The sequence below is a fragment of the Malus domestica genome, chromosome 06 (genome assembly GCF_042453785.1).
Source record: "Malus domestica chromosome 06, GDT2T_hap1".
Taxonomy (NCBI): Eukaryota; Viridiplantae; Streptophyta; class Magnoliopsida; order Rosales; family Rosaceae; genus Malus; species Malus domestica.
The window spans coordinates 28758110-28779088 of record NC_091666.1 but is presented as its reverse complement, the minus strand read 5'-3'; the positions used below and the strand labels follow the sequence as shown (position 1 = coordinate 28779088).

At 38.4% G+C, this 20979-nt stretch overlaps 3 protein-coding genes across 3 annotated transcripts in view; 2 read left to right on the top strand and 1 right to left on the bottom strand.

Annotated features, from left to right (window-relative positions):
- Positions 1-4724, bottom strand: part of LOC103400184 (callose synthase 10) — a 30736-nt gene extending 26012 nt beyond the window's left edge. The window contains exons 1-9 of the mRNA XM_029103879.2: positions 4273-4724; positions 3787-3884; positions 3494-3657; positions 2856-2967; positions 2535-2645; positions 2280-2405; positions 2041-2130; positions 1114-1211; positions 893-1010 (exon numbers count right to left, since the gene is read on the bottom strand). Coding sequence (XP_028959712.2) covers positions 893-1010; positions 1114-1211; positions 2041-2130; positions 2280-2405; positions 2535-2645; positions 2856-2967; positions 3494-3657; positions 3787-3884; positions 4273-4480 — 1125 coding nt within the window. The 5' untranslated portion in view covers positions 4481-4724. The remainder of the gene's footprint in view (positions 1-892; positions 1011-1113; positions 1212-2040; positions 2131-2279; positions 2406-2534; positions 2646-2855; positions 2968-3493; positions 3658-3786; positions 3885-4272) is intronic.
- Positions 4725-12760: 8036 nt separating this feature from the next.
- LOC103456007 (phosphopantothenoylcysteine decarboxylase-like) lies at positions 12761-15927 on the top strand. The gene is made up of 4 exons (XM_070823716.1): positions 12761-12869; positions 13100-13340; positions 14793-15137; positions 15331-15927. Exons 3-4 carry the CDS (start codon positions 14796-14798, stop codon positions 15631-15633), a joined length of 645 nt encoding a protein of 214 aa, XP_070679817.1. The 5' UTR covers positions 12761-12869; positions 13100-13340; positions 14793-14795; the 3' UTR covers positions 15634-15927.
- A 2140-nt stretch (positions 15928-18067) lies between these two features.
- LOC103456010 (GDSL esterase/lipase At3g48460-like) lies at positions 18068-20973 on the top strand. Its single transcript, XM_008395632.4, has 2 exons — positions 18068-18766; positions 20249-20973. The coding sequence occupies exons 1-2, from the start codon at positions 18098-18100 to the stop codon at positions 20750-20752; spliced, it is 1173 nt and encodes a 390-aa protein (XP_008393854.3). The 5' UTR covers positions 18068-18097; the 3' UTR covers positions 20753-20973.
- Positions 20974-20979: the final 6 nt, after the last annotated feature.

Sequence of the window (20979 nt, the reverse complement as noted above, 5' to 3'; positions counted from 1 at the left end):
CTATCCCACACACATTGGGTGATTACCTTCTCTTTGAAAATGACTTGTTTTTCTTCTTTTAGATTCCACCATCTAGTCCTTGGGCACTTCCAAGTCTTGTTCTTTTGTCTTACTCTTTTGATATGTACATCCATCACCAACAAGCGATGTTGATTAGCCACGCTCTCTCCTGGTATAACTTTGCAATCCTTACAAGTTATACGATCCCCTTTCCTCATTAGAAGAAAATCTATTTGTGTTTTTGACGACCCACTCTTGTAGGTGATCACATGTTCTTCTCTCTTCTTAAAGAAGGTGTTGGCTAAGAAGAGATCATATGCCATTGCAAAATCCAAGATAGCTTCCCCATCCTCGTTTCTCTCCCCAAAACCATGGCCACCATGAAAACCTCCATAGTTGCCTGTCTCCCTGCCCACGTGTCCATTTAAATCTCCTCCTATAAATAACTTCTCCGTCTGAGCAATTCCTTGCACCAAGTCTCCAAGATCTTCCCAAAATTTCTCCTTCGAACTCGTATCCAACCCTACTTGAGGTGCGTACGCACTAATCACATTGATAAGTTCTTGTCCTATTACAATATGAACAAATAAATTCAAAAGAGCGAACACTATATACTTCACTTGAACTTGAATACAATTCATACACAAAAGAGAAAGATTAAAATTCTATTTTTTAAAGTAGCAGACAGATTAGAAGAATGTGAGGCGTATGATGAAATTTATGTTCACGGATATCAAACAGTCGTACAGTATAGAAACCAAGATTAAAAGTTTGCACAACTCAATCTCCATAACACAACTAAAACATTTAAGATAAATAAACAACTAAGTGAAGGTTATCTAGATAAACTGAGAAGAGTGGTCTGCAAACTGCACAATGCTTTGAGGCTTACATGGTGAAATATGTAGCAAATACATTCAGGAAGAAAGCGGACATTTGCAGCTTCACCCCATATCAGAAAGTACAAGGAAACCAGAAAAAGTTTCCTGTCCTGATCAATTGCTTGTAAACTGTGAAAGAATATATATGCAATTAGCAGTGTACATAAGAAATTTTTAAAGGGCTGTTAAAATAAGAATTAAGTATTAAAGAAAGCATTAGAGTTGAGACTACCTATTCCATGCAAGGCGTATCCGCAGGTATTTGCACCATTTTATATAATTATCCAGAACTTTCAGAAATACCTCATTTATTGCTTTCTCGTCTACTTTCTGTATACACCAGGACATAAATATATCAATAAACTTCACATCTAGAAGACTATTTCCATGCCCATGGGTCTCATACAACATAAAACGAAACATGACCATGCCAAGAAGCAATGATAAGCAATTTAATTATTACACCTCTAAATGAAAATGGATCTCAAAATGACATACATCTTATAAGACGAATGTGAGCATTAGCGACTCAAGTAAAAAGGGAAGTCCAAAACAGTAAAACACACAAGACCCTACCATTGCAGAGTCTTGAGAGGATCAGGTGAACAGAGTCTTACCCCATCATAGTGAGGCTGTTTCCTACTTCAAACCTGAGCTCTCCAAGTTGCAAAGAAGAAACCATAGACTCAAATAAAAAGCAGGGTAGCATAAAAGGCTCCTGCCATTGGGTGGTCTTAGTCTAGGTAGGATCAGGTGTATACAGTCTTAGCCCCGCTTACAAACAGGTTGTTTTGATTAACAAAAACAAATATCAACCACATGAGGTGACATAAGTTTCTTGTGTAAATATATCTTTCAAATCTTATATTTTAAAATTTCTTGAAATCACAACTTAAATTTTATAAATATAGACAAGCATATAAAATACCTAGGATATAGGATCACATACTTCAGAAACTGACAATGCTTCAAATTTAATTTTTGGAACTATCTGCTTCACAAGCCATATAGAGGAGGCTAGTAAGGCCTTAAATGCAGAAATGAATTCACATGAAAATTTAGATAAGCAAATAGGAATGTAATAGGTATAATAACTGATGACAAGTTCATCCACATGAGAACAAGAAGGATAATGAGTTAGACCATCCGAAACACTCACTGCATCAGCCGAACCAGGTATACCAAGCCGAGATTGTGCATTTGCAATTGTTAGAACAACATTCTCTCTCTGGTTCCTTACATTGTCTTTCTGAAAAATTTAACCGGAATAGTTATCACATAGGGGATGCATAAGAACAGCAATTGTAATTGAAAACATATGCACGTTTTAGGAAGATACCATACCACATTTAACCACATATAAAATTAAGCTTAGGGAAAATATAAGAAAACCCAAACCTGAAAACCAAACACACATTCCAGAAGATCAAACATGTCCGCAGCTCGTTGTCCAGATATCTCAAAATCAGCAGGAAGTCTGGGGAATTCCTCGGTATACCTAAGTGCAGATATTGCACCTCTAACCTGGTGAGACAACCAAACATTTCAGGGGTAACTTCAATGATATGAGAGAAAAAATACGGTGAATGTAACGGAACTCTTGAAGGGCATGAAGACAGATGGCAAGACATAGATAATTCAGGTCAAACTTACTTCTGGGAAAACTCCAATTGCATTGGTCAATGATGGTGCTTCTAGAGGGACAATGTTGTAGGCTGTAAGCTCCCCAGATAATGTTGCACCGGTGTTTTTAACTTTTCGCAACTGGAAACCCACAGATTAAAAAAATCACGTATATTGAAGCAAAAACAACAATGCCGAAAATAATTGGCAACAGAAATTTGTGAATAATGCCTTGTTTTTTCATCAGTATCGTTGATCACCCAAATCAACACAAATAAGTCAATATAAGGTGAAATTTGCTAAATGCAAAGGAATTAAGAGGCAAAAACAAGAAAATGAAATGACAAATACCTCCTCTGTAATAAGTCTTCCAACTCCATTAGGATCAGCATCCTTGCTAAGTGCCTCCATCACCTCAACTAAAGCTCTCAAGGTAGCAATTGTCTTTTTCATTTCTAAATAACTGAGCTCCAATATGAGACAAAAAAGAATAAACAAACAACATATTTAAACAAATCATACCATAAAAGAGGAAGGGAAAGCTCTATCCACTTTCTATATGTTTGAAGAAGTGGAAAAGAAAACCAATTCTTTGGATTTAAAAGAAAAATAACGAACAAAACTTCATGCCATAACGCAGCAGTATATTCACTCACAGAATATAAACTATTTTGGAGGAATTTCCCTTAAGAACAGATACGTTAAGAAAAGAAAAAATAATCTCACTTTCCCCCTTATTAATAATTATGAACTTATTAAATTACAGCTTTGACACATGGAGCAGAAACCTATTTCTGTTATGCATTCCAGCACATAACGCACAAAGTGGTAACATTCATGAGTTTTCAATATGCGTATTATAGTCTCCATAAGAACGCCACATCTCATTAATGTAGAACACAAACACGCAAAAATTTGGACAGAAAACCCAACAATTTTTTCAGTTAAAAAAAAAAGTATCCAACTAAAGTGAAAAATGGAGGCCATACTCGCCAAAGTCAGCACTAAAAGTTCCAGATTCACGCCATCTTTGTTCCTGTTTCTGGATATCATCAACTCTATGTCGTCGCTTGTATCGCTGGTAAAAATCCCAGAGGTGCTCAATATCACGATTCCGATCTATTTGACCCCCATCTTTTTTTGCAAGTTTTTGCTGAAAGAAAATTTCAAATACTCATATCTTAGAATTTTAACCATAAGAAATGAAAAGAAAATACAGTAGACTTACACTAATATCAGCCGTTCAAAAAATTACCAGTCACGATTATAGCTTAAGTGATACCTTGATTACAGACATCAATCCAGTCTTAAACTGAAGAACGCCTCTGCCATCACTTTTCGGATCCAGATTTTGCGCCATACTATATGCCTGCTCACACACTAACATCCAAACGATACAACTCTCGTGACTACATAAATACTCCAACAAAATACAAGGATCATAACACCACCAGACCATATATTCCAGCTCCGAAACAAAAGATAGTCCGTAAACCACTTCGATTCGATAGCACATTGGAAACATCTTCACATCAAAGCAAATGCTACTAAAACCAGCAGCATATTGTTGAATTCCAATCCTTATACGCACATACTAAGTTCGACACCATGATTAGCTAAACTTAGCTCGCTTAAAACTAAATCATAAACGAAATTATACGCACATACAGAAGTGGTAACAATTACAACGGCACCAAAAATCGAATTGAGCACTGAAAAAATCAGCATTAATTTAAAATTTTCAAGAAAATAAGAGACAGAGGCTTACAAATTCTGGAGACGTTGGGGTCCTCAGCTTGAATCGCGTCGGCAGCTTGTAAGATCGCATCGATATTGGTGGTCTTCCCGAGCGACGGCGGGACGGCGCCGGCGATTCCACTAGGAACCCTCTCATGGCCCTGGCCGGAGCTCCTGAGCTGCTCCCGCTTTAGCGTGGCCCGCACCAGCCGCTTCCAATTGTCGTAAACCCTAGCCATGGCATGCGAGCCCGGCTCAAATGGAATTGGAGCTTGCAGATATCAATGCAAATCGGCTGCGCGCTCTCTAGATGTTGACTAGGTCCGAGTTGGGCGGTCCGACTCGGGGAGACTGAGTCGAGTCGGATGGGTTGACGATTTTTGAAACGGGGAAGGGTGGGTTTGGATCTGGTTGCTTGAAAGGTTTAACGAGGAAGGAAAGGTGGCGCGAGGGAAAGTGCGAAGAGAGAAAAGGGGAGATGGGGAAGATGGAGTTTGAATTACCTAAATGCCCTTTGAGATTTAAACCGCTAAGGCACGAAAGCGTCTGCGAAGCGCGTAACGGAAAGTCGAGCTTTTTTTCCGCGAGTTATCGAATAGGGGGACCGCGTGTTTACTAGATGGGATTATAGTCGCGCCCAAATAAGATACAAAATTTAAATTTTAACAAGAAGAAAATAAATAAATAAGATGAGAAATAAACAAGTTGCTTGAAGATGTGAAAAAATAGTACTAATAGTTACAAATGAGGATTATGCTTCGTTTGAAAATGTTTTTATAATATTTGAAAACGTTTTTTATGAAAATGTTTTTTGAATAAATCCTAAGTAAAACTTTAAATGGAACTTGAAAAAACATTTTATTACTTCATGCAAGAAGCATGTAATCGGTGTTTCTTGCAAAATGTATTTTAAGTACTTTTGGAGCCCAAGAACATTTTTTTTAAAAGCGTTTTCATTTATTTTAAAGCAATTTCAACAAACTCTTGAGGGATTCGACAAAAAAAAAAAGCTCTTGAGGGAATTAGAGCTTATCTTTGTCTTATTAAATTTTTTAAGATGAAGAGGTACATACATTAGTGACACGCTAATTTTTCTTTCCATGCAACTCTGTTACCGCATGAGGCGATAGTGTACTTTTAACCTTGAGGTTCAAGGCCAAATGAAAGGACATGAGTGACAAGAATAACTCTTTATCTTCTTATATTATTAGTTTAGAATAGGGTTGATTTTAATGTTGTCTCATGAAAATTATGATGATCATTGCCAAATCTCCTCAATTTGAGCAATTACATGAACACTTGTGAGGTGTTAATTCATTCTCACATAATTTTATGAGGACAAATTTACCCCTATATAATGTGTATTTTTGCCACTACTACTATGGTGTAATTGTCACATCCCGAGCCGGGCCCCCACCACATTCCAACTCGACTCCACTATAGCAAGATATTGTTTGTTTTGGGCCCCGACCATGCCCTCACGGTTTTATTTCTGGGAACTCACACGAGAACTTCCCAATGAGTCAACCATCATAAGAATGCTCTCGCTCGAACTCGCTTAATTTCGGAGTTCCGATGGAATCCGAAGCCAATGAATTTCCAAAAGACCTCGTGCTAGGTAGAGATGGGAATATACATATAAAGCTTACATGATCCACCCCCCTTAGGGGCATGACGTCCTCGTCGGCACACTTCCGCCCAGGAATTGACTCTGATACCAAATTGTCACATCCCGGCCTGGGCCCCCACCACATCCAGGGCTCGACTCCACCGTAGCATGATATTGTCCACTTTAGACCCCAACCACGCCCTCACGGTTTTGTTTCTGAGAATTCACACGAGAACTTCCCAGTTGGTCACCCATAAAGGGATTGCTCTCGCGTGAGCTCGCTTAACTTCGGAGTTCCGATGAAATCCGAAACCAGTGAGTTCCCAAAAGGTCTCGTGTTAGGTAGAGATGGGAATATACATATAAAGCTTACAGGATCCACTCCCCTAGGCGATGTGGGATGTAACAGTAATAGTATTTATTCTCACTCGTATTAAAAATTAGTGCATTGTAAAAAAAATTGCAAGTGGTTGATTATTTTTCTCTTCAACCCATGTGCCTTGGATTTAAATTATTCCCCTCACTTTAATTCTATTGCAAAGTGGTAATATCGCTTGTAATAACAGTAATATCCCTTTGTCAAGCATTGGGCTTCAATTTACAAAGGCCAAATTTTTTTGTGCGATTTCTATGATTATACAATATGTTTTAACGTACCCTAGTGATAAGAAAAGTTGTTAGTTAAACTTCCGTGGTGAGCCTCCATTTGTAATTTGAGAGTATTTTTGCTCACCACCATTTAGTGTGGTGTATGCTCACCACTATATTTATCACTGTTAGATAAGTTTGAATTTCGAGATTCGTGTAGTGGATAGGAACAAATATTAAAATTCAAACTATCTAACAATGATAAATAATGTGGTAATAGGGTGGTGAGTGAGTATACACCACACTAAATGGTGGTGAGCAAAAATGCACTATTAGTAATTCGCATTCAATCCTAAACTTTCCTTTGTTGTCCTTTAAATAAGGGGAGTAAAGTTTTTTCAAATCATATTAAGAAACTTAGAACATCTATCGTATGATATAGTAGTTAATTAGAGTTCAACTAAATTGGATTTAAAAAACAAACTTCAACTGAAACTCCACGTCAATGGTTAGGAGGATGAGAGGTGATGGAGATGACGTGCCTAATTTCTTAGGTAGGCAGTGTGGAGCCAAAAATAATCACAAGGTGACACGTAGATTTTTGACAAAAAAAGACAAAACTACCCTTGAGGTATACCGGGATTCCTACGTGCAATCAGCAAACAATTATCCTTCAACCAAGTCAAAAGTGCCCAAAATAGGTATCAACTTAAAACCTAATTTATTCATATATTTCCCATTTCATTATTTAGCTAATCAATTAGCTAAATAATATACTTATTCCTTTCATATTTCCTAAAATTGACTAATTAAGGGATTAATTACCTAATCAATCCCTTAATTATCAACTAAACCTCCAAATTATAACCAAAAACCCACTAGGGCCGGCCATGCCCTTTATTTTCTGTTTGTTGCTGCCATTTTCTCCCCCTTTTTATGATATTCAAATAGCTAGTTAATTAGGTTATTACTATTTGCTAATTAACTAGCCAATTATTTCCATAACTCCCCAAAATAATTAGCCCATTATCTCCATAACCCCCCAAAATAAATCACCATTTCCTCTCCTATAAATTGGGTCCCATTTTCACAAAACACTAGTTCCAATTCTCTTACAAAAAATCCCAAATATTCTAAACACTATTTCTCTCTAAAATTCTAACTTTGGCATCGGAGGTTCTTCGGCCAAAGCCCCCCCATTCATCGTGGGCGCGTGAGGCTCTTGGCCTTAACCTAAGGTGCTAGTTGTTTTGTAGGTGCAAAATCGTTCAAAATCGAAGAGGAGAAAATTTGCATCCACAGGCAGTATTGGGATCAATCCACAAACCAAATAAGGACATGTATGTAGCTACTTTGCAAATTAAGTTTCGGCTTATTGAATCTTTAGTTGGTCATAGGATCCTCTGAAGGCCACCCATTTTCTATTTCAATTTTGTTTATGTCGGTAGCTAATCTTTTTTCATCATACTAACTCATATCAACTCGTTTATAAGTACTTTTAAAATTGTTGTAAGCGGTTTTAATAAAAATGTTTTTTAAACCAATCTTTAATAAAAACGCAAGCAAATATTGAAAAAGAACTTGAAATGCTTCTTACTGGTTCCGCAGACTCAAGCTTACTTCATTTTCCATCTCTCTATTTTTCTTTATGTTCTCTCGCCCAGCTAACCAGCAAGCTCTAACTTGCCCTACTATTTGATTTGAACCAATGACTCCCGCCGTATGAAAGCAATGCTCTAACCTAGGGGTGGTTCGGTATGGGATCCCATACCAAAACCCTTGTCCCGATTCCCAAACCAAATTTTTCGGGAATCCCAATTTGAATACCAATCCCAAACCAAATTTGCGGGAATCCCAATTTTCGGGAATCCTGAAATAGTTTCGGGATTTCGGGACAAATCGGGAATCCCGAAATGGTTTTGGGCTTTTGGGCTTTTGGACTAAGATTTGACATATTATGCTTATGTAACTCATTGAATGAATTGTTAGATTGTGCAAACATATCAAGCAAGTCTCATTCACATTCTTGGAAGTGATAGATTGTGTAAGCTGGTTAGTCTGAGACTGAGAATCTATTGCATCTCTTGCTAGTTTAAATGCAAATATAATCTCATATCAGGGCACAAGCATTGGATTGCAAATTGTAAACTTTGCTTGAAGGCTCTTAACCTGACTGACAAGCATTGCTACCTTGTGCTGCTTTGCTTTCCATTTACCAGTAATCGGCATATGTAAAATACATATTTACAATGCCAACAAGCTTCATTTATTGGTGTAAACAGTAAAGAGACTCAATCATAGTAACTAGCTGATCCAACATTCTTGGTTTCGACATAAATAAAACAACATTGCTTACATCATATCATAATTCATAACATATTTCATTATCTGTAATAAGTTCAAACCATAAAGTCCATAATCAATTACAAAAGAATAATATATATGTATAAATATATATATATAATAATTAATAATATATATTTTCGGTTCGGTATGAGATTCCCGAAATATTGAGAAATCAATCCCGAATCCTGTACCAAAATTTCGGGATTGGTTCGGGATAGCATCCCAAAAATTTCGGGAATTTCAGTTTGGGAAATTTTTGGTTTGGGATCGGGATTTTTGGGAATTTTTTCCACCCCCTAACCACTGAGTTTTTTGTTTTTTGTTGAGAAAGTACGATAATCATTAAAAAGAGAAATACGTACATAAAGAGGATAGGGTGCTAACAATGGGCCTTAATAAAAATCTTGTCGAGGCTTTCAACCTGATCGAAGGAAAAAAGAGTGTCCCACACCAATTAAATATGAAGACTATCCTCAATTAACAAATCATTAATAATATCAGGAGATTCTTCGAACCAGGAAAGTGAATGATCCAGCGTAAAACTCCACCTTGCAAGACGATGTGCCACTTTATTCGACTCTCTAGGTCATTTATTACTTCATTGATATTTATCTATTAAAGCGACTTATCAATTACGAAATTTAAGGATACAGTTCAAAGAGCGAGGCCGAAACAAGCTAACTACCTAGTCCTATGGCCGTAGCTACGTGAGATACTTATCGTTATATGAGAATACAATCAATGGAATTAACAATTAGATATTCATATTCCGCTATTCCTATCTGAACTCTTGGTTAACAGAATAAGTGTGCCTTCTCTTGAGAGGCTAGCGTTCGTTCATGGCTACAATGGTCACTTATGTTATGAAAAGGAAGATCAATCACCCGAATCTGACCGTAAACCATGTCAAACCAAGATTGATCAATATGTAAACGGAACGGATTCAAACTTCTCCTAAAATAGTTTCCTTACAAAAAACTCATAACTAGCACTTATTGCAAGAAACACTTTTACTTTAGAAACTAAAAAATATTATCTAAAAGCGCTTATTTAAAAAGCACTTCCAAACTATCCCTAATAAAGTAAAAGATTTTTGGGTAAATTACATTTTACCCCATCAAGTTTGGGGTTGATTTCAATTTCTTACAACATCTTTAAAACATTTCAATTTCATACATTTACTTAGTATTTTATTTCAATTTCATATAACCGTTAAAAAATCTGTTAAGTGATGATGTGAAAAATAAAGGATCCTTATTTGTGCGGACTTGGCTTGGCTGCCACATTAAACAAAAAAAAATTAATTTTATTAAAAAAAAACAAAAACCCAAAAATCCCCTTCTCCCCACTATCCTTTCACTCGTCTCCCTCACTCACTATCTCGAACTTGGATTCTCTGCCCTCCCATGTTGGTGTCATTCTCGTACTTTCCTGTTTGTGTGGTCATGTGTGGTCACGGTTAAGCTACGTCAACATTTTATATTATTATTATTATTTTTTATTATTTTTATAAAAAATAATATAAAAAATTAACGTGGCTTAACCGTGACCACACAAAACAGGAGAGGAGGGCAGACAAACTTAAGTCCCACTATCTCTGCTCTCACCCCCTCATCCATCCCTCTTCTTGCTCGTCTTCCTTAAACACTCTAATTTCATGTGCCAATCCCCAGCCACATCTCCGTCGACCTCAACGCTCCCTCCGCCGCCTACTGGCCCTCCCACTCCTGCAGCCTCGTCGAATCACCTTGTGCGGCGCAAATCTGCAAACTTCAGTTGGTGTTGCAGATTCACACAGGCTCAGACTTGAAATCGAACAAAAAAAAGGGCTCGCCTCGAGCCGGAGAGTGAGGAGATGGGTCAAATGGTTCAACTTTGCGGGAATATCTCCGGATAAGTTGTTGTAGGACCAGATCGAGGCGGTAGAGATGGAAGAGAGAAGCTATGGAGGCAGGAAAGTCACTGGAGAGTTTGTTGTAAGAGAGGAATAGGAGTTTGAGGGCGGTGAAGTTGGAGAGGTCCGGAATGGGGCCGGAGATGTGGTTACGCTTGATGTTCAGATGGAGGATGGTTTGGATCTGGAGATAATTTATAGATGTTGGGTGTGTAAGGTTTGATTTCAACTGAAAATTTAAATGCAAAAGCCAATTTCGTTGATTTTTTGGTTTTTAATTGGAACCCAAATCCTGTTTCAAACTTCTTGCTTGGGCTAGTTTTGTGAAGAAGCCGTTTGATTATTTTTTTCCAAACTCTTGTTGCAGACAAAGTTTCTCAAAGCCTTGTTTTATGTTTGGGGTTACAATTTGGGGGGAGGTGGGAGAGAGAAAGAGACAGGAGGAAGAAGAGAGAAAAATGAGAATTGGAAAAGGTGGGAAGGTGGGGTGGGGCGGAGGAGAGAGGGAGTGGATCGGGGGATGTTTCTGGGTTTGATTGGTTTTTATTTTTATTTATTTTTTTAAGGATAAATATTATAATATTTTTAATGTATAAAAAATTATTATTTTTGCTACTAGTACAAATATGTCAACACGTTAGTTTTTAACGGATTAATGAATGGAAAATGTAATGGATGTATTATATTAAAAAAAATAATACTTAAGGTATGAAAGTGAAATTTTTTGAAGATATTGTATGAGATTGTAATAAACCTTAAACCTGAGATGTTAAAGTGTATTTTACCCAAGATTTTTTTAAATGGTAAAACATCCAGTGCCTTTTGTTCCCCAATATTAACCACACATATTAACAAATAAAAAACACACAAACAATCTCCCCCTCTTGGAAGGCTAGTGCGTTGGTCTTATGCTGAGTTAGAGCAACTCTACCCTTGGACCTCTTCTCCCTGGCAATCCACTATTCAATCCACCTAGTGAACAGTAACTACCCTTACTAAACAGTAATTGTCATTTGCATCTCCACCATTGGAACCACCCCTGATAATTGGTAATAAAATATTAATATTTTTTTCTCACCTAATCCATAAAATATTATTATTTTATTTCTCTCTCTCTCTCTCTCTCTCTCTCTCTCCCCCCTCTTCACCGTGGCTCCTCTTCTTCTTCACCTTCTTCACCCTCGCATTCACCCTCACCTCATCAGCACCACCATCCCCCAAACCCTCCCCGCCTCTTCCCTCACCCCCACTTCCATACTCCCCATCCTGCTCGCCGTCCTGAATGCACCTCCTTACTCCCCATCCCGCCCGCCTCACACCCTTACCCGCCTCACGCCCTCACCCGCCTCTTCCCTCACCCCCACCTCCGTACTCCCCATCCCGCTCACCGTCCTGGACGCACCTCTGTACTCCCCATCCCAACCGCCTCACGCCCTCACCCGCCTCACCGCCGTCCTGGACGCACCTGCAGAACTAACATTAAAAAATATTAAAAAAGGCGTCTGACGTCAGATCCACCTCAGGCGCTCGGGCTGGCACGAATCCACCGCCTTGGCGCTCGGGCCTGCTTGGGCTCCCTCGCCAGCCAACGCTGGACTTCCTCCCACCGGCCCTCGGGCCCTTTCCTGGAGCCTGTCCCCCGAGCAACCACCAACGGTGGACTTGCTCTTAGGGTGGGTGATGGTTGGGTAGAGGGAGGCATGAAAGATTTTTCAGTATGATTGGCACATAATGTGGTACATCATGTGTCATTGTACAAATTGTGTGATATATGTGTTAAAAAGTTAATAACTTAAAAAATAAAATTTTCTGCCATTTACATAAAAGCACATGGTGTATCACTCGTATTCCTGTCACAATTAAAAATTTCTTGGGAAGAGGAGGTTGAAGGTTCAATGGCAGGATGGACAAGGATTGTCTACCCTCCATTTTTTCGTGCCCTTCCATGTACTTTTATTTGTGTGGTCACGGTTAAGCCATGTCAACATTTTATATTACTATTTATTTTTGTCTTATTATCTTTATAAAAAATAATATAAAATGTTAACGTGGCTTAACCGTAACCACACAAAACAGAAAGACATGGAAGGACATGAAAAAATGAAAAAATGGAAGGGAGACAATCCTTGAAAAAAGTACAAGGGTACTTTGGACCGAAAATTCTGGGTCCGGATGCAGCCGTTCCTCCGGAGTCCAAATACCCGGACAAGGATTGTCTGCCCTCCTAGTTGTGGTACCCTTCCATGCCCTCCTATTTTGTGCGGTCACGGTTAAGCCACGTAAATATTTTATATTTTTATTATTTTTTGTTTTATTATCTTATTAAAAAATTAATATAAAATATTGACGGTGGCTTAACCGTGACCGTACAAAATAGGAGGGCATGGAAGAGCACCACAACTAGGAGGGCAGACAATCAAGTCCCAAATACCCTCCCCTCTATCTAGCGGTTTGGACTCCCGACAAATCAGGGATCTGAGATTCTGATAACTGATTCCGGGCGGGCCCTACCTAAATTTTCATTCCCCAAATTTAGTCAACGCCGGAATCACTGGGGAAAGAATCTGATTCCGTTTCTTCTGCTCGCATTCCCGCTTTGGTCCATCGGTTGAAAAACCCTAAACCCCCTCAAACCACGCCCAGAGGGAACTCACCACTCCAAGTCAGTAACAATTTCTCGCTCAATTGATGAAGTTTTATTTCGTTCTAGTACTAAATCACACGCGATTAAATTCCAATTACTATTTAAATGATGCTAATTTTGTTTGTTGTCTAATCTGTTTGTCTGATTAGACAATTCCTTTTGTATCTGTATTTTTCATCATTATTGTTGGGAATCGATCCTCGGTACAATGGAGAATGCTCCGCCTTTAATATGTTTTGATAAAAAAAGTAAAACTCAAGCCAATAAGACTCTCCGCTTTGCAAAGGTCAAGTAGGAACGTCTATCGTATGCAACTTTAGGGAGTAACCGCATCTTTACATTTGCACTTTGCAAATAGGTTGTTTCTATGACTCGCGTGACATTTTGGTCAGAAAAAGGCTCGCCCTCGCATATTGTTATGAAACTTTAGGAAATTTTTCATTTTTATTGTTTTATTGAACTGGCAAAGTCATGAAAGTTAGTTAGGAGTGTGGGTTTGCAGCTATTAGTTAGTTAGTTACTGGAATTGGGCGGGAAAAGGGAGAGAGCATTCTCTTATAAATGCAGCAAAGGTGTTTGGTTTTAAGTCTCTGAGAAAGAAAATTAAGTTATAATTAAGTTTTTTCAGAGGCTTTCCCTGCAGCTAGAAGTTCCATTTGTTATTATTTTTGTTGTGATCATTCAAGATCATCTTTTATCACGATTTGAGGTCATGAATGATCACCTTCGTCAGTCCGGAGGACACTTTTGGGTATGTTCGTTTTGTTTCGGAGCTTTAATTCTTCTGTTGACATCTTACGATTTTCTCACAAGCTATTTTTTGAAAATGTTCGTATTTGTTGATTGCCATGTTGTGGATTTGTCAAACTAGCGATTTCTGTAGGTTTCTTGCATTGGTTATCTCAGATTGCCACTTTCTTGAATGGGAGGAATGTGGAACTGTCGAGTTTTGTTCTTTCAGACTGAGTGCTTTGTGTTGGTCTAACAGATGGAGGCACTTCTTGTATGCTTTGTGTATTCATTTGGATTGATATTTTTCTGGGAAAAAAGCTGTTCTTGGTATAAAATTTCCCTCGTTATCTTTTTTTCACTGAGTGGGAAAAGTGTTTATTGTTGTTATTGGAGTAATTAAGAAGCTGTCTTGTGTAGATTGAAAGTTAAAATCTTTTGGTGTTTTGTTGAATTGGCCCTCAATGAACTCAAGCGGGATTAAAGATCATGTAAAGAACATAAATGAATATGTTTTTCTTGAGGAAGTTTATGGTGCAGTAAATCTTTTGGTGTTTTCCATCATGGCTGCCTTTTCTTTTAGTACTTTGGGTATGTGGATCAGGGGTTCGAATTCATTACAGATTTGTCACTTCTTTTTTTAAAGAAATTGAGGCACTTTCCCAGTTTTTCTTGTTTTAAATTGTTTTGATCAATCGGAAATCAAGGATGTTTATGAACTCATTGATATCTTTTGAATAGGGTATGACGAGCTCTGAACCTGCGAGTCCAGAGATTGAGCAACAAGCCAATTCTGCCCCAAGGAGGCCTCGGATTCTACTTGCTGCTAGCGGAAGTGTAGCTGCCATAAAGTTTGGCAACCTATGCCATAGTTTTTCGGAATGGGCAGAAGTAAAAGCAGTTGCCACAAGAGCATCTTTGCATTTCATTGATAGAGCATCACTTCCCAAGGATGTAATCCTGTACACCGAAGAGGATGAATGGTCCACCTGGAACAAAGTTGGTGATAGTGTGCTTCACATTGAGCTCCGCAGTTGGGCTGATATCTTGGTTATCGCCCCATTGTCAGCAAACACACTAGGCAAGGTAATATTCGCAGTCTGGAAATATTGTGACTTTATAAAGTTGTTTTTGCTATGAGATGAGATGGGTGAGAATTTGTTTTACTAGAAACCGCGTCACATCAGCATGTTACTCAAACTATTATTTTTTATCGCTTCTGTTTGTGTTTCGTTGGAAGAATGAGAGATGGAACTAATGTCCCATGTTGTTCTTGTAGATTGCTGGGGGATTGTGTGACAATCTACTGACCTGCATTGTACGAGCATGGGACTACAGCAAGCCTTTCTTCGTTGCACCAGCCATGAACACTTTGATGTGGAAGAATCCCTTCACGGAGCAACATATCATGTCGATTGATGAACTTGGAGTTTCACTCATCCCACCTGTGACGAAGAGGCTGGCTTGTGGAGATTACGGGAATGGAGCAATGGCAGAACCTTCTGTGATTTATTCCACTGTAAGGCTCTTTTTCGAGTCACGAGTTCAACAGAGTGGTAATATCGTTCAGCAACCAGTATAATCGTAAAGCTGCCATGTTGAGATTCGACAATAGAATTTGACTTGAGGTCCGATGACAGAATCTGGTTTGGCATCCATAACATGCTAGAATTGTCGTTGCGGGTTCTCTGATCTTGTCTTAGGAGTTGAATTTATAGGAGTTGAATTGGATTCGGCTTTTCACTTTCTGATTCGGCTCATCATTTGGTTCTAATCTCAGAAGAAGTTATCCATGTCCCAATGCAGTTGGTTCTGGATTGTGATTTATGCTTGAATAATGTCCCTTTGAGTCTTATATTATCCGCAGTTGGCTCTAGTGAGTGATTCAGACATGAGATTGATCTTATCTGAAGGTACTGTTTGTCTGCGTCAGTGACTGTTAGTCGTTGATGAGTGGATTCCATAGTTGGACAACATCTGTCGTATACATTTATTGACTGCTAACAAAAACACTTAATTGTTTCCGATTGCTTTTGAAAGTGCCAAAAGCGCTTTATGAACAATCAAAAGCTCTTTTAATAGTGTTTGATTGAAAATTTTATAAGGAAGACTAATGAAAAGAGTTTGAAAACTTTGAGTTTTAATGATAAGGACAAAATAAAGGGTAAAGTGAATAGTACCAGGATTGATTTTTTAGTGTAAAAATATGGTTTTTCATTAAGGTGAACAGTACCAGGAGCTTTTCGTTAAAGTTCCTAATTTTATAAGTACTTGCTAAATAAGCAAGTGAAGAACTTCCAAGTGCGCTTTGGATTTCTATTTTCTAATAAGAAATGTGTGATACTAAGCCCACTGACCTACTTTTTTCAGTCATATTTTATTGGTTTGTTATCTATCTTTTAGTTATATGATGAGTGAGAAAATATAAGTGAACAGACATAATTATTTATCTTTTAGATATATGATGAGTAAAGCGGAAGCCTTGTGCACTGGGTATGATCTTTTTTTTTAGATATATGATGAGTAAGAAAATACAGCAGGCGAACAGACATAAACAAACTATATGATTTATAGATATCATGCCTTATATAATCTAAAAGCACTTACGAGCATACGTATTTAGTTCTTACATAAACAAAAGGAGACTCGCATGAGTCCAACAGTGACATATTCTTATGGCGTTGGTTGCATCCGCGCATACTTATGCACATCATTTGTTTTTAGTACAAAGATATATTTTACATTGAGGGAAGGGGGAGTTTGACTAAGTCACACAATTAACAATCTAATTTGATATCGAATTCGTCATCCAATAGATTCGAACATAAGACCTCTCACTTACAAGTGAAAATAAATATCATCGAATCTTAGTACTAAGTAGCACATATACACATCATCTAACACAGCCATCTGCAAAAGAGACCAAATTAAATGACATTGTTCAAGATTCGTTTTATATCTGTTCGGTCACAGCGGTGGGTGCAAAATTTAAGGATGCACATCAAAGCACCGCCAAAGCCGCAAACTTTCAAATCTAAATTAATTCCTTTTTCTTTTGAATTTTCTAAAGAATCAGCAGGAAATCAGTTTTTGTTTTTGGTGTTGAGGGGGGGGGGGGGGGGGGAGGGAGTGGCGAGTGACAGATGATCATTTAAGACCCATCTATTTTTAATCCAAATTTATAACTCCCCTTTGAGTCACAACACCTTTTAGGATATGTTCGGTGGATGAGTTGGGATATGTTGTGACCAATTAAAATAAAGTTAAGTCTAGCCCATAGTTTGTTATTTTAAAATATACGATGGACATGGCTAGGCAAGAAGAGTTATGAATCCACAATTGAATGAAATATCTAACATATTTTTATACATAAGTTACAAGTCCTATCTTATGTGTCCCTGTCAATCTAATCACATCCCGAAAATCCAATCTCATCGAGCACACCAAACGTGACCTTAATAGAGTAACTTTCAAGTTTTAACTTTGACTGTTTGACATTTTCTCGTAATTATAATACGATGATCTATTCGAGTGTCAATTGAACTCATAGCTCATGTTGGTTTTTAATTGCATCACAAAACCAACAAGTTACAAAGAACTGACATAGCAAAACAATCTTATTTGCATTTCGTCATAGCAAAACAATCTTATACTTCCAATTACGTAAATCAATAGTTTTCCTAGGTTAATGCCCAATATTTGCTGATTCCTTAATTTTCTTTCTCCCATTTTCATTCCGAGAATGAAGTGCAAAAATGTTGGAGAAAAAGATTGCGAGAGATTCTAAGTTCCAACATTTGCCTAACTTCATGTCGTTTTACAATTCTAAATGTTTTACAATCTTGCTTACTAATAGCATATAACAATAATTTCCTCAAGCTTGTCTTTAATTTGTTTCCAATAGTGTACTTTAAAAAAAAATAAATAAATAAATAAAGACTGCTTGAAGTAAAAAGACATATCTACCCTTTTCGAACAAGATAAAAAGTATATAAGGGCAAACTATAGTAAAATGGTTGCTAGCTAGTAGTGACAGAGCTTTAGACATGGCTTCCTCTTCTTCTTCATTTCCCACATCTTGGCAAATTACCCTCGTTACCCTCACCATCTTGATCTCCTCCCTCCTCTCCTCCTCTATCTCCGCCTCCGCGGCCGCAACAAAACAAAACCCTGCCTTGCCCTTCAAGAAAATCTACGCCTTTGGTGACTCATTCACAGACACAGGCAATACAAGGTCCATCTCAGGCCCTAGCGGCTTCGGCCACGTCTCAAACGCTCCCTACGGCATCACCTACTTTCACCACCCCACAAACCGCTACTCCGACGGACGCCTAGTCATTGACTTCGTCGCCGAGTCACTCTCCTTGCCCTACTTGCAACCCTACCGCGCCGTTTCGAGCAATGCCACAGCAGACTCAACTCACGGAGTTAACTTCGCCGTCGCCGGCTCCACCGCCATAGAGCACGAGTTCTTTGTGAAGAACAACCTCAGCCTTGACATTACTCCTCAGTCTATCCTGACTCAGCTGCTTTGGTTCAACAAGTTCTTGCAAAGTAAAGGTTGCAAAGTTGGAGGACCACGTTGCAAATTTGATGATGCACTTTTTTGGGTTGGAGAAATTGGGGTCAATGATTATGCTTATACACTTGGATCTGATGTGCCTGGTGATACAATTCAGAAGCTTGGGATCAGTAGGGTTACTAGTTTTCTCCAGGTACCATTTTTAATTTTGTTGATTTTTATGGGTAGAACAAAATGGTCTGACAATTATATGTTTTTAATTTAATTTTAGACTGATTTTCACGAACCATCTTCTCCCATTAAACACCCGTTTTCATTTTTGGCTTTGGGATTGAAGAGTTCAGAATTAAGGAACGGAATGAATATGAGCGTGCAGAAGAAGAAACGTAATAAGTACTGCATGAAAATTAATTTTCCTTTTTTTTTAAATCACCTAGCTAAGTTTGACAATTCTTTACACGACTCATAAACTTGACACAAAATGACACGAATACAACAAGTTTCGAGTTAACCCGTAAAGAATCAGTTAGAGAGTCGGGTCTTTATCGTGTATTCTATTAAGAACCCGATAAGATATCGCTTGCCAAATCTAAACATTAGGCATGACAATTTTGTGTATGACCTGTTAGCTTGACATGAAACGACATGACTTATTAACGATTCGAGTTGTTATCAGGTCACCTGTTAAGATAACAGATTTGACACGACACAACTCGCTAAGATAATGGATATCACACAAATACGACAAACACGATCCGTTTAGCAAGCTACACCTAACTAAAGTTTGACTAAATTGGACCAAGGCTTCCGTTAATTATGTTTTCATATGCTATATGATGTGGTTTCTTGTATAATTATTTTACTAACATATCCTAAAGTCAAAAAGCTTAATTTACAGATCATTAAATCTTCTAGGTGTTTTGGTTATGGCTTATGAGTATTAGAGCTAGTTTGGTATTAATGTGTTTTAAAAAAAAACTGCTTATACTGTGCTGTGAGAATAAACAGCTGTAAAATAAAATAGTAGAATGTTTGGTAAATTTTTTTTTGGTAAAAGTGCTTTGAAAAAAAAGCAAAATCGATTGTTTGGTAAATTTTTACATAAAACTACTGTGATTATATTAAATGATTGAAAAATGTATAATATTAGATATTAAAATAATAATTTATTTTATTTAAAATTTTATCTTCTCGATCTTCCTCAAAACAACTTATCGCATCAGAACCTTGGAAAACCTTATCGCATCAGTGCCTCATCTTGAGAAAGCACTACCTTTTTTATTTCAATTATGACCCAGTGCCATCTCCCTCAAGCATTTGGTGCCGGCGACACCCCAAATCCCCAGCCCAGCCGCGCTGCCAACACCCCAAAAATTCCAACCCAGCCCCGTCGAAGCCCAGACGCACCCAAATCACCCCCGCTCCACCACGGTCTACGCATCTAACTGTTCCCTTTACACAATCTCTCTCTCTATACCAAAGCTGAAAAGTTCACTTTCAGTGATGGGGATTCGAAGCACCCAATCTTCCCCTCTAGGCTCCCCCAATCTGATGCGGCATCAACCCATATACGATTGGAGGGAGGGAGAGGGAGAAACGGGGAGGGTATTATTGGGTTGAGAAAGCTAGAGAGCTTAATTCTAATATAAATATAAAAAAAAACATTGGCTTGCAGGCATTGTTAAAGAAGGGTGCAAAATCCGTTGTCGTCCAAGGTCTGCCACTTTCAGGGTGCTTGCCATTGTCAATGACGTTGGCGCCGGAAGACGACAGAGACCGCATCGGATGTGTCAAGAGCGTCAACCACCAAACCTACAGCCACAACCTTGTGCTCCAAGCAAAGTTGCATGAACTCCGGACACAGTTTCCCCATGCTGTCATAGCCTATGCTGACTACTGGAATGCATACCTCACAGTAATGAAGAGTCCGAGCCAGTACGGTTTCACGGAGAGATTCAAGGCCTGCTGCGGGAGCGGTGACCCCTACAACTTTGACGTGTCTGCCACGTGCGGCACGCCTTCTGCCACCGTCTGTAAAAGCCCGTCTCAGTACATAAATTGGGATGGAGTTCATCTCACTGAAGCTATGTACAAGGTGCTTTCTGATACGTTCCTAAAAGGCAATGCCACTCACCCTCCTTTCAGTTACTTGTTGGACAGGAAACTGCGTAATGGATGAACTGCCTGCCTTCGGATGATGTGATCCATCTTTTAATACGTTTCTGTGTTGCCGTGATCTCAACAGAGTAGACATTTCTATGATGAAATTATGTTTGAGATTACTTCTAAGTCTCAATAATTCTGAAAATTTTACCTGTTGAACTATTTACTGTTTATAAACTTGTGCAAAAAGTGGCCTTTTTCAAATCGGGTCACAAATTCAGACCAGATTTCGTCGAATCAGAT

Excerpts from the sequence above, each read along its gene's own strand:
- LOC103456007 (XM_070823716.1), top strand. The coding sequence starts at position 14,796 with ATGACGAGCTCTGAACCTGCGAGTCCAGAGATTGAGCAACAAGCCAAT. Across the intron at positions 15,138-15,330 it reads CAGCAAACACACTAGGCAAG|ATTGCTGGGGGATTGTGTGA; the intron begins GTAATATTCGCA and ends TTGTTCTTGTAG.
- LOC103456010 (XM_008395632.4), top strand. The coding sequence starts at position 18,098 with ATGGCTTCCTCTTCTTCTTCATTTCCCACATCTTGGCAAATTACCCTC. Across the intron at positions 18,767-20,248 it reads GGGTTACTAGTTTTCTCCAG|GCATTGTTAAAGAAGGGTGC; the intron begins GTACCATTTTTA and ends ATTGGCTTGCAG.